The 17,672-nt window shown below is 30.4% G+C and overlaps 1 protein-coding gene across 3 annotated transcripts in view; it reads left to right on the forward strand.

Moving 5' to 3' along the window:
* LOC106680782 (glucose dehydrogenase [FAD, quinone]) overlaps positions 1–15,533 on the forward strand; it is a 73,868-nt gene extending 58,335 nt beyond the window's left edge. For all 3 annotated transcript variants that reach the window (XM_067052707.1, XM_014420712.2, XM_014420713.1), the window contains exons 3-6: positions 9,391–9,532; positions 9,809–10,022; positions 10,465–10,612; positions 13,645–15,533. In XM_067052707.1, coding sequence (XP_066908808.1) covers positions 9,391–9,532; positions 9,809–10,022; positions 10,465–10,612; positions 13,645–14,775 — 1,635 coding nt within the window. In that variant the 3' untranslated portion in view covers positions 14,776–15,533. The remainder of the gene's footprint in view (positions 1–9,390; positions 9,533–9,808; positions 10,023–10,464; positions 10,613–13,644) is intronic.
* Positions 15,534–17,672: the final 2,139 nt, after the last annotated feature.

Raw genomic sequence — 17,672 nt, forward strand, 5'->3', positions numbered from 1 at the left:
CATCAATGAATACAAGGAACACAACTAATGGAAATTGTTCTAAAAATAGAATTTGTAGGAAGAACCATAATAAAACCACTATATATATAAAATGTTGTTTTGGATTATGTACTCAAGCAGTGGTTTTCCTTAACCTGCATTTTGTATGATCTCCTTCTTCCAGATCACCTTATCCAAGGTCCATTCTTCTCATATGCCATTTCCTATCACGGATATGATTTCATTGTCCCAAGTCTACTTCCTCTCCTTAAATATATTTTCCAGAAGTCTACCACTCAGTAATCTTCCTTCTGGCATATTTTTAAATTTCCGTTCTACTTCAGGCGGTTTTCCTTTATCTTTGCCACAATGTTTTTTTTTTCAACTTTCACCTTTTCTCTTCCATTCCCATTGCTTAGTTTAATATTCCCAGTGGTCTGCATCTATATCTGCCTATTGCCAGAGGTTTTTTTCCTTTTTTCACTTTTTATGGTCTAAGATTATGCTGGTCTGATCCGTAGGTCATAATCTCAATATTATACTTTTGTATAATAAAAAGTAAAATAATAATTAAAATACTGTTTAGTCAGGACGTTTATCAAATATTGTTACATATATGGTTGTGTAGAGATTCGCTTATGTACACATTAGAGGCTTATGTGCCCTATCCAACCTATATCCTTTATGTCGCAAGACAATTAGTAATGTCTTTGCTGAAATAATTTCAAAATTGTTTGTTTGTTTGTTAGTTTTGAAAGGGCGTTTAACAGCCTGGTCATCAACGCCCGTTGGTTGTTGGCTTTGGTAAGGCCTAGTTGTTTTAGTCATAGCTTTGGTAAGGTGTACTGATCCGCGCCAATTATAATTAAATTTGTGGCAATTATTATTTGTTTATTAATCGTAACGATATTGGAAAGGATGGTGAAAAGCAGATAAAATTTCAAAATTTTCCTCCTTTCTAATATCTTCAAGCTGTCATCCTGAATAAACACTTTATTTTTTTCAATCCAATCAAATGATTTCCAATATTTTGATTATGTTTCATTGAATCTCTTTCAGAATGTATCTACATTATTAATATTTAAATAATATATTTTAGGAAATTTATTAACACTAAATGCTAAAACTCAAAAAATTCTTCTCACAACGCATGTTGTTTATATATGATGTATGATATATAAACGCCATAAACTGAGATTATGGGGACTCACTAAGATATTCCCGTACATAAAGATATACACATTTCTAATTTATACTTACGTTCTAGGTCACTAGGTCATAAACCTTAATTAAGACATATAGAAAATTATAGTTAAGTTTTCTCTATACCCAATCGATGAGATTAGAACCATTCGTCAAATAATCACAATGCAGTAGGTAGTTGGGTAACTGTTTCGACAACGTCTGTAACAGAGGTGAGGTTGAGATTTATCAACTCAGATCTCGAAAGATGAATGACACATTGCGATTATGCAACAGTGTTCGTTTACTCGCACTTTATTAGAGTCGATGGTTCCAGGTGTTTCTATTCAGGTACATCTGGAAGGGAAAACTGTTAAATTAAATAAATTTGTCTTTTCAATCTCTATATTGTTATTTTGTACGTGCTTTCTCTCTTGTAAAATAATCTTATTTAGTTTCTATTTTCATAATATTCGGTTCTCGAAGACTGATACAACTTTTTCGATGTTTTATCTAGCAATCAAGAACCCAATTGTATAAATATCCTGTAATAATAAGTGAAGCTCCCAAAGTACAATATCATTTATACTTGAAACAAAACTGATATTATGCATTTTTTTCATAGAATATTTAGTCCGTAAAGCTATAAAATTTTTGTTTTTCCAACTCTAAATTTATGATTACTTAGAGAAAAAAATAAGAAAAAAAGAAACCATGAATCCCAATTCACTCGTTAAAAGATATCGTTTTCGTGGTCAAGAAAAGCTAAAAATTGGAAATTAATTATTTTGACATAGTGGATTTTCCTTTTCACCCAGCGAAATAAGGTTCAGGTATCGTTGCTATCCGGTATAAGCGGATAGCAATGGGCCACAAAGGGATCTTGAATTCTTAAAATATCTTAATTTTGAGCTTATCAAAAAACCTTCGATAAAATAATTGAACAAATCTTAAATCAAAAGATAAACTTTATGGCTTCTAAGTCTCACTCTTGAACTGTTAGAGTTTTTTAAAGCTATTCTTTCCGCAGGGACCCGAAATGCTTACTCTTAAATTCCTCTTAATCCACCTCTGCTAAAACCTTTTTAATTAGCTCTGAAAATACTCATTCATTAGCTATTTGCAAATTGTATCTTAGCAGTACTTAAGTGAAGCAAACAGAACTGAAGCTAGGAAGACGACGTAACGTCCTGGGTCCTTGAGCCATGCCATGCGACGTTTAATCTGAGTAGGCTGTGATTAAGTGTCCTTTAGCTAATGTCATAGAATCGTCATTATCGTATAAGCTGCAATTTACCATCAGGAAATAGCTTAGTCGTTCTGGCGTACGTACCTTCTTATACCCTTGCATATCTATCACCTTGCTTTGTTTTCAGCATCACCATGAAAAATTCAAGAAAAACAACTCTAGAAACAGGGTGTCAGTTATTGTACTACAGTCAGGATACGCTATTGATATAATAACTAGTAAACTGATAGAATATAATTTATTATTAACATACACCATTTTTGATCCATTTTACTCTCAACCTTTATTCATTAAAAAACTCTTCAACGTTTCGGCCCTCAGGCCATTTTCAAGGAGACAACCTTAAATATTGATATCATTGTTTTTAATCTCATTTTCAGGCTAATTGCCCATGTCACAATATAACTTTTATATTAAAATTTATTTTTTAATAATTTATTTATTGTTATTTACAACTGTATACATATATACACATCAAGTAAATTTGCTGTAAGTGATATTATGACATGATACAAACATGTGGAGAATCTACCCATTGATAGAACTCCAAAAACATTTCTAAAGGAGAAGATTTCGAGGCTATCTTCTTTTCAGACGCCTAGGAGGATTTTTAGGTAGTGAAGGATAAGCCAGGTTAGAAACGAGTTGGTTTGGGTGGTTGGGGAGTTTATGGGGACATTGAGGTCCTGATGTATGATTTGATTTGTGACAAAGTAAGGAGCATTAAGGATTTTGGACTGTTAGGATTGGATTCATATCCTAAATTTAAAAACCCTTTTATACAAACAATCTCCTCTTTTTCACTTATATTTATCACTTATTACATTGAAAATGGCCTGAGGGCCGAAACGTTGGAGAATTTTTTAAAGAATAAAGGTTGAGAGTAAAATGGATCAAAAATGGTGTATGTTAATAATAAAAAAAAAAAACTCTCAAACAATCATATAATAAATAATTAATCGAATATAATATATTTTATTTTGTTTTATTATTTTCATGTTTCTGTTTATATACATATAGAGATTATATTTATTTATTTCTATTATATGTTAAAAAAATTTATTTATGTGTTTATTTTATTTTTATTTACTTATTTTATTTTTATTATTTTTAATTAATGTAATTATTAATGTAAACTGAAGCCATGGACGTAGTTCTGTGTTAAGGGGCACCTAAAAGGCTAGTGGATTATTGTGGCAATATCGTCAATAGATGCATTAATAGCTGCGTGATCGGTAAGTGGGAAAAAAAGGTAATAAGGAATTGATTGCCCATATTATACAGTGCTCATCTTGCTCAACAAGCCTAAGGAAAAAATACTGAGTATACCTTCAGCATAATTTAATGGTTGTTGTGGCCACCATATTGAAAGAAACGTATTGAAATACGTACGTTGAAGTACATATAAACATGAAATTTATATTGTTGATTTTTTGTATACATTGTACATGTATACAGAGACTATTTATTGTGAAGTATGAACTAAGCCCAAGTATACAGTAGGTGTATTACAGCTTACTGCTTAGTGTTAGGAACTAAGTCTCCAGAGAAAGTCATCTGGCAGTTTGCAACAGTTAGTGTGGGTGTTCAGTAAGTCGGCCGCCATCGTCGAATTTTTTGTGGTTGCTGCTAGCCCACAGTGGGACACATTGACAGTACAGCACAACAACCACATTGGGACATTTGAAAGAAGAGATTGTGAGTTCACGGCTCCATAGCAAAAACCAGTTATTTTTTGGTTTATATAGAGATGTTTAATTTTTTTTTATTAATTTTTTTTTTGTAAATATCACCTTTAAGAACGATTTTATTTTAATTTTTTTTCATCTTTATTCAAGAAGTTGTTATATATTTTGTTTTGTATAACCTAGAGATATTTCCTTTTTTTTTTTTTTTTTATGCTGCTAAATCTATCACAACCGTTACCAGAATTTTTATTGACGTATTCAATCTATTTTAAAGCCGATGAGTCACTTGGACTTTAAGGAAGACAAAATACAAAATACAAACGCCTACTGTTACTTTTTATATTCAGGAAGTTCTGCATATAACATCTGTTTCTAAATGTATAATTTTAATCGTTTAGCTTTGGGATTACCTTGATGTTTTCAAATTCCAGAGTGTAGTATTGCATCAAAACGTGAATTGCATGAAAATTAAACCACAAAGGTAATATGAAACTCAGGGACAGGTAATGTAAACTGCAGTGTGCTTCTCCCTTGGCTATACATCATCGTCATAGTTAATCATTACATTATCAATGTAAAACGATTTATTGGGAAAAATCTGCTTGCATAAAAATAAAACAACAAAATTTTTTCATGTAGAATATTAAAAGTAAACTTTTTATCTGAAGTGAAGTTTCTTTCAGAATACATTAGGATTCGTTATTTCATTTATTTATTATTATTGAATTTTGTATATCTAAATCAGGAACAAATTTTGAAGGACGTTATCGCTATTGAATATTACTAGATTAGTAATAAGTTCCCGGATATTTATTAAATGTTCAAAACTTTATTTTTTAATTAATTAGTGTGTGTCTTGACTTTTTTCAATCTGTTTTAAGGACAACATTTATAGTAACAAAAGAGGTCAAAAAAAAAAAAAAAAAAACAATCAAAGAAGAAAAAGTGGTTCTTGTATCGTAAGAAATGCCTCAATTACAATCGTATGATTTCGTGGAGGAAGGTTCAGTTACCATTGTGCTCCTTCTAAAACAATTCTCTGGCTATTTCAATTGTTTTTTGGTTTGATTTATGCAATTATTTCATTTTAATTATCAAAAATTCAAGTCTTCCTTGTCAAAAGACTCACCTGGAACCAAAATACTTAAAATACAAGAACTCAACAGACGATTTCAACTATACCGACTGCTAAGCCGGACCTCTCATCTCTCACTAGAAAACAAACTTTTAGAAAACAAAAATATTTATAACACTATACTCAGATCTATCTGGACCTACGGACTTGAACTTTGGGGAACAGCTAAACCGTCGAACATCAAACGTATCCAATTCTTTCAATCCAAAATCCCTAGAACTAAAGTCAATGCACCCTATTACGTTTCCAACCGTACACTAAACCATGACCTTCATATCCCTTTTTTCCTTGACCTCATACCAACCGAATTCTCAAAATTCCATATAAATCACCCTAATCCTTTAGTTCAATCCTTATCCAGTTCCACCCATCCCTACAATCCACCTGAAAGGTTGAAACGGCGGTGGCCAAGAGACATTGTTAAATAAAAATAGACAATTGGAGTTCTGGTAGTGGTCAGATGCTCCACTCAAGTTGAGTATTTGCGGCTTTAGCGCACTTGCTCATCCTCCACTGGCTCCTTACCAGTCGCGGTGAGAGGGATTATTTTGAGAGGGACGTCTGGTGATTATTTTTTTTTCATGTACATAATTTGATTTTGTTTATTTTCTTTATCATTCTGATTGTATATATTTAGAGAGAGATTTTATTTTATTTTTTTTCATTTATTTATTATTTGTATTCATTTATTATTTTTTAGCATGAATAGAATCAGTTACAATTATTTATTGCCCGACAACCTTAATTTTAATAAATTGTAAATACGTATAAGAATGAACGTTGTTCAGCCAAAATAAAACCTATATTAGATTTCTCCACTATATATTATAGATAATGATGTCACAAGCAATGTCGGTAAGATATATAAGTTCGAAGACATTTGATAGTGTTCAATTATGACACGATAATTCAAGTCGATCTAGTGGTCAATGTCATATTTGCTTACTAACATAATTCAAGGGCGTTTGCAACCATTTTAAAAAAAAAAGTATCATTATTAAAGATTATTATTAATGACGTTCGTTGAGACATTATCTTATCGAGTAACGATCTGAGAACACCGTAATGATGTGTTGTTTCTTCATTTTTTTGAAAATCGGTTGGGGGAACAAATGAATGATAATTGAGCTCCTGAAATGAAATGTCATTGGAGTAATGCTCACCCTGTTCATCATTTAGGTAGCAATGGCCAACTAACGAACCGATTATTTTCAGTTTTCATCATATTTCCTCTTGCCTCCAGTCTGCCAATTTGTCCTTTTCGGCTTTGAGTCATTAAGTTCATTCTCTTTTTCTATACAACCAATAATTAGACAAATTAAGTCTAATTGAGACTTCACGAACCGTTATTACAGAAGTAATATTTAGCTTCAATATTTAAATAATTGAATAAATCTTTCCAGAAATTTAAGCTACGTTTCTTAAGATAAGCCAGCATAATTCGATATTTGGATTCTACGTATCCTGAAACGTAAAACTTCATTTTTTTCGGTCGAATAAGAGTCATTACTGAAAATAATAAATTAAAAACGCTGACAAATTATGTTATTTTTCGTATCCAAACATGTTTTTAAGCGTTTAGTAGAAATGAATTTGAGAAGAGATTTGGAAATCTAAATTGGAAAATATAATACTGAAATAAAAATTATAATTTTTGACTTTATCAATATAAAGTTAAGGAAGCTACAGAAACAGAGAAAATTGATTTTTTTTTTTTTAAGTAATTCTTATTCCAATCCCTAAGATCCAAAAATCATTCTAACATAACTGACCTCCTCACACTTCGTTACTCCATACACCGATTTGATAAAAGATTCTCACTTACCGATTTGCACATTCCTTCTCCAAAACTGCTTGCTTTGCAAAAACCTTTCGTAGTTCGAGCTACCTCGTTTTAGAATTCCTTAAATGTTAAGGAATAACAAGCTTCGTTATGGACTTGACTCGTTAGTTCATTTCCTCCTTAACTTCATTAAAACATCAATTATATATCCACCTGCTGGATTATCAATCTTTTATATAATAAATTTCCATGCAATCTTGCTAAAATATGTGTCTATTTTTATAAGCTGTTTTCTTATCTCATTTTCATGTATCATTTATACGATTATTTTTGTTAAATTGAACATACTTTAGCCAGGCAAATGCTACTAAAATTGTTCAAATTCTTAGATGACCAAGTGTTCTAGAATGAAGATGGATTATTCATTTTATTTCATTTCATTTAAATTTATATTTTAGTTAAATAGCAAGCAGTCCCTAGAAACCTGTTAACTTTGGCTATTTTAAATTGTATCATAGTAAACCATACAAAATTTCCTTTATTTACAAAAATAAACAAAACTTTTCTATGCTAAAACTATTTGAAGGTTTCAGTTTATGACTTGATTTAAGAGCCCTATTGGGCTCTTTTGGTCAGATCTAGACCTATCTCTACAGATACTTCAACATCAATTATACGAAATTAAACTTATTCAATATAGAAGTTTTTCTTAAAATGGGTTATATTTAGCCTAATTGAAGGTTGACAAATTAAAAAATAATGTGTGAAAAAAAAATATAATAAATAATAATAATAAAGCCTATCACTATAAGTACGCTCGTGGGGCCCCTCATAGTTGACTTATTTAATTCAAACTACATTTCTTAAACACAAACCATGGCATGCTCAAAAAAAATATATATATCAATTTTCTACTTTTCTTTAGAGGATCAGATCATGGTCGATCTGGAAGTTTTTATAGATCTTCTAAAAATATTACCCTGGATTTATGGGAAACTGCATATGAAAATGAATTTCAGAAATTACTTAGCAAAAGTATGTGCGAGAATCACCTCCATGTCTATTGTTCGACGATCCTGATGCACCCTGTTTATTTATGTTAAATAGATTTTATTCAAAATATCTTTGTTTATTTTTTCTATATGGTTTAATAAACAATTATAATTATTTATAAAACCGTACACAACCAAGGATAAGTTGGAAAAAATAATTATTTATTTTGGAGCTCCATTAAAACGTAAATAACAGCGCCTTGTTGAGTACCATTAATCAGCCCGTAATGCTGTTAGGTTGTTACGGTTTGCATACTATAAACTCTTAAGGGGTGGTTCTAACTACTTAATATAATTGAATCGTGAATTTCAAACAAATCTCAACGACAAATATTAAAATATTCATGAGTTGTAAGAGCATTTTTTTTTTTTCTAAAATGTTCGAACATTGATTTTTGTTATAACCCAGAAACTGAGCACTAACCAAATATGCTTCTGTACCGATAAATGAAAAAAAGGACGGAAAAATCCATTTTGAAAAAAATCTGAGGTCTTTTCGAAATTCACAATTGAATTATGATAGTATTTTTTGATCATAAACCATAAAGTTGTGTACGAATATATGTTATTGCATATTTTTACAGCAGTATTAATTATTCTAGTATTATATTTAATATTTAAGTTTTTTAGTTATGTGTTATTTCAATTTTTTTCGATTATCCAAATGAATTATAGACAACTGGAGAAAACAAATCACATTTTTTTGTTCAAAATTTAGTAATTTGTGGATAAATGTAGATAAAGGAAAGTATTGCATAATGAGCAATACCATTACTTTCATACCAATACAATACCATGAACAATCATGCAACAAAACGGTTTTTATCTGTTAAAAATGGGTCCAAGAAATACTTAAAAGGGGGAAGGGATGCTAGGCGCGTCTACGCGTGAAAGAGAAAAATTAGGAGATCTTCACAAATAAATGAAGTCTCAACAGTTAATAATCAGAAAATGGTAAATAATTATTATTATTGTCTGTTAATTCACTGTTTTAAAATCATTAGTAGTGTTCAAGCTTTAAATATTTTTTTGTTGGCATTTAAGAATTGTGGGCAAAAAAGTTTTAGCGTTTTCTTCATGTGATATATGAGATGGATATGAAAAAAGCAATATGAAAAAGCAAAACCATTATAAAAAATAAAATAAAGAAAACGTTAGCAAAAAAATATGTAAATTTATTTAGATATATTAATATTGTAATTTTATGGAATATTTTAACTTTTCAACCAATCTTCTCTTTAGATTAATTAGTAGAGTGTAGTAACCAAATATATTTTAGCAGCATTGTTTTATAAATAAAGCTTTTTTCTCTCTTGTTTCAGATTGAGGATTGGAATGTCTTGTTGATTGAAGCTGGTGGTCCTGAGAATATCATCATGACTATACCACTGCTCTCCCCGTTCTTACAGTTCACGGGAGTCAACTGGAGGTACTTCAGCGAACCATCACCGTACTCTTGCAGAGGTATTTTGTTTTTATTTTTCTATTTCATTTAGGTTCATTCATATAAATAATTTTAGGAACAGGTCATTTATACAAACTACTGCTATGCAAGTTTTCAAATTCATCTAAATTTTTCCTGTAATTGATGAAAAGTACTTTTTTATAATCTTTAGTTTTCGTTTCAGGTGTAAAAAATAGCGTTATAATATTTTTCATAGATAAAGTATGTTAATATTCACTAATACAACAATACTTTTGCGGCATTAAATGATTTGTTCTGTCATTTTTTTCTTCTAGGTCTGAAGGATGGCAGATGTCCAGTACCAAGAGGAAAAGTCATGGGTGGCAGTTCAGTCATTAATTTCATGGTCTACACTCGAGGAGACCGTCGAGATTACGATCATTGGGAGGCGCTGGGCAACCGCGGATGGTCCTGGAATGACGTGTACCCTTACTTCTTGAAGAGCGAAGCTTGCCAAACAGACGCTTTTAAATACCTAGTCAACCCAAGGTAATAACGTGATCCAATAACATACAAGTAAGAAGAGTATAAATATTTCTAGAATGGATGATTATCATTAGATTATTTAAGGTTTTCAACATGCCTAAATCTCAAAAAGATGAATAAATGAACTAGTTAAAGTTTAGTCGACCTAAATCTTATTTTAATATAATTACATAACTATGAATAGAGATAGCACATCCCATTTAAAATGCCTAATTAAGATAATGCTTCATTCTTCAACAGTTGAACATATACCCTTATAAGAATTATGTACTATCAATGTGTTCATCAGGGTTTAAATTTATAGAATATGAAGAAATAGGAAGATGTCTTATTTCTCAAGTTGTTCCAATTATATTATTTTAACATGTAGAGCATAGTAGGATGTAATCTCACAATATCATTTTTTTTATTATATTTAATTTAAAAATAAATTTTATCATTGCAGCTTCCATAATCAGAAAGGCTACCTCTCAGTGGATACAGCTCCATACAAGTCAGAGCTGGTTCATGCATTCGTAAAAGCTGGTAAAGAACTTGGCTTCAAGGTTGGAGATTACAACGGTGGAAACATCGAAGGATTCTCATATGTACAGGTACTGTCTCTAATTTACACCTCCGTACCTCAATCTTAGATATTATAAAAATGGATCACTGAAGTAACTAAATAAATTATATAAATTCTAAATATGTAACCTATTTGATGATTGAGTTAAACAGAATAACTGGAAATTTAAATTAAAGGAATATAATTTTTGTTTTTACTATTGGCGACTCCTTATAAATTTTATCCGATTCGGACCACATCTCCAGCTCTTCTAAGCACACCGCTCCTAGAATGATTCAATAGAAGCAACTGATCAGATTTGCACTAACCGATCCTAGAGAGCGGGAAATATTTTTCTGACACAGTTTTCAAGTTGCGTTAGATGTGGAATATTAGTTTACTCCACTTAACCTGTCATAGACTCTAATTGAAATTGTTTTGAGTAACATACATAAAGAACAATTCCGGGATGTTTCATTTAGTACTAACTCCTTGTCATTTTCACATGTTTTTATCATTCAGTTTGATTATCTTATAAAGTTATTAAAAGAAAGATGATTAATGTGTGATTTTCTCTTTTCTAAAATAAAAATTACTTATTTATAAGAGCACGATAATTTGATCAATTTTAATTTATGAACATGTTCTCCGTTACGGATTTAATGACATCTTCAGTAATAAAAATTTCACATTCTAGAATAGGCTTATGGACTTAAATTCCACAGTAGAGTTGATCATAAAATGATTTTTAAATTACTAAAGGTGTTTTACATTTTTTAAGTAGTTTTATTTAATATATACTTAGAAACACATAATTCGCATCTGTGATTAAGAAAGCAATGAGGAAATTTTAGTTTGATTAGAACTTAGTAGATTGAATTTCGAATCGACTCCCCTCCCAGTCTTGTCCTCAAGTGATTCACTCAAAAGAATCAAAATTCACTGGACGTCGAATGATTCTCACTATTTAGGGGAGTAGAAGAAATATAAATAGGGGATATTTTGTTCTAATAAAGACTAACTACTAGGCACTAAGTTATTTGATTTTTATTTAAATTCGACTAAAAAAAAAATAAATAAATAAATATCCAGAAAGAAGTTTTTCTCACAAGTAAAGTAGTTGATGTAGAAAAATTAAATCAACTACTTTACTTGTGAGAAAAACTTTTAAAAAATTCCATTCATCGTTATACTTTATGTCTACTGTTATATTATAGTAAAGTATGTTAAGATTCGTGATATAAACATTTTCCCAAATACCATTAGTAGCTGTAAGCTTTTATTTATCTTGTTGCCTCAAAGAAATCCATTATTCTATTTTTATCAACAGAGACAATATTACACATTAACGATTAAAAAGTAGAAATTCCACATAGATCCTGAAAGCCATCCGGTTATACGCAACCTATAAATTAGCAATAAGTAATAGTCTTGTTTGATATTTGCCTTCATCTTTTTTTTTTTATTTTTTTTTTATTTTTAATCAAATTCGACCACTCATTTATTTTTCCTACTCAACACAATAACACCATTATACAAATTGATGAATCCTGTTTACCAGCCTTAAGAAATGGACCTGTTGCGTTAGGAATCAGGATGTTGCCTTATTCTGTGACTTAGGAACACGAAACCACACTTCTAGACTCCTAATTCCGTACATTATACTGATTAGATCTAAACCGCAAATCGAGAGACCTATTAGTGACATCCTTTGAAATCTGTTCTGGTATTCCCCTTCATCAAATTTTTAATGACAAAACTAAGGTATTAGATCCTGAATCCAGGTTAAATTTAATATTCAGATTCTCGATTTTTAAAAATTAATTCTTGCAAATGTGTTATAATTATACGTTTATAATTGTTAAGAACACTGTAATCAATAAAAATAAAATAAAATAGACGTATCTATAGATGGGTGTTTGTGTGTAGTAAGTGTGTGAACTCTGACATCCAGGTGGTTTTATATTTTTAGCTGTAGTGGTTTGAATTTAGAAAACGTTTACTAAAGGAGGCTAAAAAAATAAAAACAAATGTACTAAGTCTTTTTTTTTTTTTTAAATAATTGGTTACTTGGTTTTTCCATATAAATTTCGGATGTAATTCAGTCACTCTTTATTTGTATGAAACAGACATGATCCAATTTAACGCGGATGTAATGACATTTCAAAGTTAGTAATATATAATAATTTCAATGTCCAATTTGTATCTCAAAGCTATTATTAATTTATTTAAATATCTTCAATCTTCATTTGAGAAATTAGTTCTGTTCGTAATACAATTTTAAAAAAATATTATTCCTAATATTAAAATTATTAATTTTGATGAAATTCAAATAAAATATTATAATGTTAACAATGAGAAATAGAAAAAAGATGTTCTTACATTTAAACTGAATAAAATATGTTTGAATGTAAATTTTTAAATAATTGGTTTCCAATAGATACATTATAAGATTAAGTGAGGAAATTAGTATTTTAAAAACAATATGAAAAAAATTAGGATGGAGATGAAAACTGTAACACCAGGATGGGGCAATGACCCTGAAATTTTGTAATTAAATAAGCAAAATTCTTAATAAAGAATAATTTAATAAGGAAGATGAATTTCATTACACACTTCTAGATGTGGAAAAAGTTATGATAAGGTCAGCTTAGTGGGTTACGGAAGTCGATATTGATTTTATTAATGGTAAGATATGATTTTCGGTTTTAAAAGCTATCATTAAATTAAAAGAATATATGAATAAAGTTTCTATTCTCAATGATTTTTCTGATAGTGAAGAGCTTCCTCTAAATAGGTTCAAACAGCGAAATTTAACAAAATGGTTTTTCACGTGAAATTCTTTTTTATCTAATACGACATTTAATAGCAATGGATAGAAAGCAGTCAGTCCTTAATCCTTAACGAATACTCTCGTGGTAAATCTGAAAATATGTTAATTTGGTCAAAGATAAGACTTCTTTATCTATTCTCGAAAAGTATGAGAAAATGTTAGTTTAACCTTTTGTTGGAAGCTCTTCAAATATCGACTATTCATGGTGTGAAGTACACAATGCTATTAATTATTTCTGTTTGTCTTAGTCAACAACAAAGAACGGCAGTCGCTTTAGTGCATCGAGAGCGTTCCTCCATCCAATCAGAAAGAGGAAAAACCTGACAGTGGTTAAGTATGGGATGGTGACGAAGGTACTGCTTGAAGGAGATAAAGCAGTAGGCGTCGAGTACGTGAAGGGCAACCGAAAGTTCCGTGTCCGCGCAAGGAAGGAAGTAATCCTTTCAGCTGGAGCCATCAACTCCCCACAGTTGCTGATGCTGTCCGGAATCGGACCGAAAAAACATCTCAAGGAAATGCGTATTCCTGTTGTTCAGGATCTGCCCGTTGGAGAAAACTTGATGGACCATCCGGTCATCGGTAACGTTATTTTTACGGTAGACAAACCAGTTAGTCTCACAGAGGATATGGTAGTAGAGGCGGATGTCATCACGAACTACATGCTCAACAACAAGGGCCCACTTACCGCCACTGGTGGCTTGGAAGGGGTAGCATTCGTTGATGTATATGATCCTTATGGTCCCAATAACTTCCCCAATTTGGAAATTCAATTTTGCATCTCCTCGCCACTTTCTATGCAGTTCCTCAATGCTAACTTTGGAATCAACGAGAAGATATTCAACGAGGTTTACAAATCCAACGGCTCCGTTCACAGTTACCTCATGTTCATGAACGTTATGAGGCCAAAGAGTCGAGGGAGGATAACTTTAAAATCAACAGATCCGTTTGCAAAACCACGTATTGATCTGGGATTTTTTACACATCCTGATGATGTCAAAATCCTAGTGAAAGGAGTAGAATTATCTAATAATATAAGCAAAACCTCTGCTTTTAGTAATTTCAATCCGAAATTGTATGACAAGCCTATCCCAGGCTGTGACCAACACCCCAGGAACAGTGAAGCATATTGGGCTTGCCATGCCAGATTTATCACTGTCACCAATTACCATCAGAGTGGTACTTGCAAAATGGGACCACCTGGCAACCCCACCTCTGTTGTCGATCCTAGGTTAAGGGTGATTGGAATCAAGAATTTGAGAGTAATTGATGCCTCCATCATGCCAATGATAGTTTCAGCACATACTAATGCTCCTACCATCATGATAGCAGAGAAAGGAGCAGATATGATTAAAGAAGATTACAATAGGTTAAAGGCTTAAATTATAAATGATGAAGAATGTATGATAAGGAAACCAAAATCAAAAGAAACATGGATTATGATCCACATAGCTGATAGACATTTAAAATCCATTCTGATTGTTCAAGAACTCCTAAAACAAATTAATTTAAAATTCACTTATAACTAATAAGATAGATGATATATAAGTTCTTGGATAGATATGCTGAATGAGCCACAGTCCACTTATTCGTTTAACAACTTGTGCTTTAACCACTGATTTGTTCTTATTCACCGATAGAATATTATTCTATCATATTTTAATTGGAATTTAATTAGAGTCTCAATTTTGACAAATTTGCTATTTTTCAAGATGTTAAATTACCAATGATTAAGTTATTTGTCTTTAAATTTGTTTCCTGTTTAAGTAATCTTGTTTATGAGCAATATTTATAAATATGATACTTTTCATTGAAACAGAATAATTAAAAAAATGTATGACGTATACAAAGGAAGGTATATAGATAAATGGTAGTAAACATTGCTGCGAATCTAGTGTATATTTATTTTAACTTTATATATTTATTAGTCTGAATTTTTATCTCAGAATCCTAGTTAATTTTATTGCTGTTGATGTATGCAGCTTATTTATAAACTATACATAAATTGTAAACAAAGTAAAATATATGTAACCTCATCAGGCTGTGATATGATGAATTTCTATGCAATTTTTGAGTTCATAAGTTGGTTACACTTGTATCTTAGTACAAAAAATAAATAATTAATTACTTTGTTTTTCAATTATCCTTTTTTTTTTTATGCATGTTTCCAATAATATTACACATCATACATGTATATAGTTTCGGCCATCATAGAAACATTATTATTATAATTTTAATGATATAATTTATTGTTTATAGTATTACTTGTATAATGAACTAAATAATCCCTCATTATGCATGAGATTGATGAAAGATAATAATGATGATTGATGAAATTGTAATTGGTTCATGAATCACATGTAGTTTTTTTTCCATCTATAGCTGAAATATGCTATAACAATTTTGCAAAAACAGAATGTCACACAACCACCAAGTTTTTAGATCAAACTATTGAAGGATATAAGTTCCCTTTTTATAGCATTACAGAGGTTGGATTCAGTATCACTATTTCAAAGTTTATTTATAGCTGAAGGTAAATAGGTTTCAGTTTATTTTCTTTTTTGGCTTAGATGTAAAATTGGAGACCTGAGACATGATACTTTCATACCTTATCCCCTGAGCTAACCTGGTCTTTTTCTACATATCTTTTGTTGCAAAATTATAAATTTATGTTTTTTGGAAACCAGTATTTTGACTTTATGAGAAAAATCCTTTATGTATGATGTAATTGTAGTCTCAGTTGAAGAATTGGTTGTATTATCAAATTCAAATAAATTAAAATAATCATTCATAAATTTTGTTCAGATAAGCTTTCCTCATATACATAAAAATTGAGCTTCCCATAAGTTATTCACCAAAATCCTGTATAATTCATCACTTGCGGTGCAAGGAATAGAGTCAAATATCATTTCCTTTTTCTTAAGTAAAAACTGAAAGGAAGGAATACATATAGAAATACATCATGTGGGACATACACCATGCAAATGTTTAAAAAATAATAAAACTCTGAAATAATCCATAAAACTGGAGTTTTACCTGTAAATTTTATGATTATCGCAGAACCTTGGTTAAAACATGACAGTATTGAAAGAAGGGCCAGAAAATTCTGAAAATTAAATCAATCTAGATAAAACAGTGTCCTAGATTTACCATCTTGCTGTTGAAATACCTGATTTGTTGTATTTTATTTATACAGTGAAATCATTTTACTTATACAGATTTACAGCTAGCCTTTTAGAAAAAAAGAAAAGAAAAACACACTTTGGACTTATAGATACATACTTATGTGTGTGTATATATATTCAACTTTTACAAATCTAATTTTGATAGTTTAGAATGAATGGTTTACAAACATATTCAATTATATTTAAAATATTCATTTGTATACATATATTCATATGCATGTATATAGTTAAAAAGATGGATTCTTATTGAAGATCCTAAAAGGAACTAAGGAAAAAAAAATCAGAACCACACTTAATCTATTTTAATTACTTAATCATCTACATCACAACAAATGTTAAAGTAAAAGTAAAACTGAAATTTTACAAGTGAGTCATGTAGTCTGTTGATACATATTACAACACTGATAAGTTGTATAAGAGATAAACGGAATAAATGACTATTGTTTTTACATTTGAACAAATAAACAGAGAGAAAAAAATAGAGAAAGATAGGAAGAGGAGATGGAGAGAGTGAGAGGAGGGAAATATGTCTAGATCTTACATTAGAGAGAGAGAAAGAAATACTTTATTCATTTATGCTGCCCAAATACATCGGGTTGCTACATTACACAGCATACTGATCAATCCGTGACTGGACAAATATAAGTTACATATTTTTACATGATATAATATAATACATTAATAACATTTTTTTTTTTTTTTTTAACTAGAGAGCATAGCTGCAGCACCCATTTGCATTAATACCAATTTCTGCAGCTAATTGTTTGTTACCACGACCACAATTCGAGAAAATATTAAATGGCATTTCTGAAAAAAAAAATAATAACTAATTAACAACTTTTTAATAAACTTATTAAAGACAAGCAGAAAGAAAAATTGGTGAAGAAATAGTGAACTTAATTCCAAAACTTCCTAACTAAATTTTTTATTTAAAGTAAAGATCTGAGCTAAACTTGGAGTTTGATCAATTTATTATCTTATCGTTTATTATAATTTATTATCTGCTCGTAATTTTAAGAAACAAAAATTTATTTTAACAAGAGAGTTTTCAATGTTCTCTTTTCTTTCGGAACGAACCAGCTTATCCTAGAAGC

The sequence above is a fragment of the Halyomorpha halys genome, unplaced genomic scaffold, assembly GCF_000696795.3.
Source record: "Halyomorpha halys isolate HHAL.00 unplaced genomic scaffold, Hhal_1.1 Scaffold286.1, whole genome shotgun sequence".
In the NCBI taxonomy this organism is placed as follows: domain Eukaryota; kingdom Metazoa; phylum Arthropoda; class Insecta; order Hemiptera; family Pentatomidae; genus Halyomorpha; species Halyomorpha halys.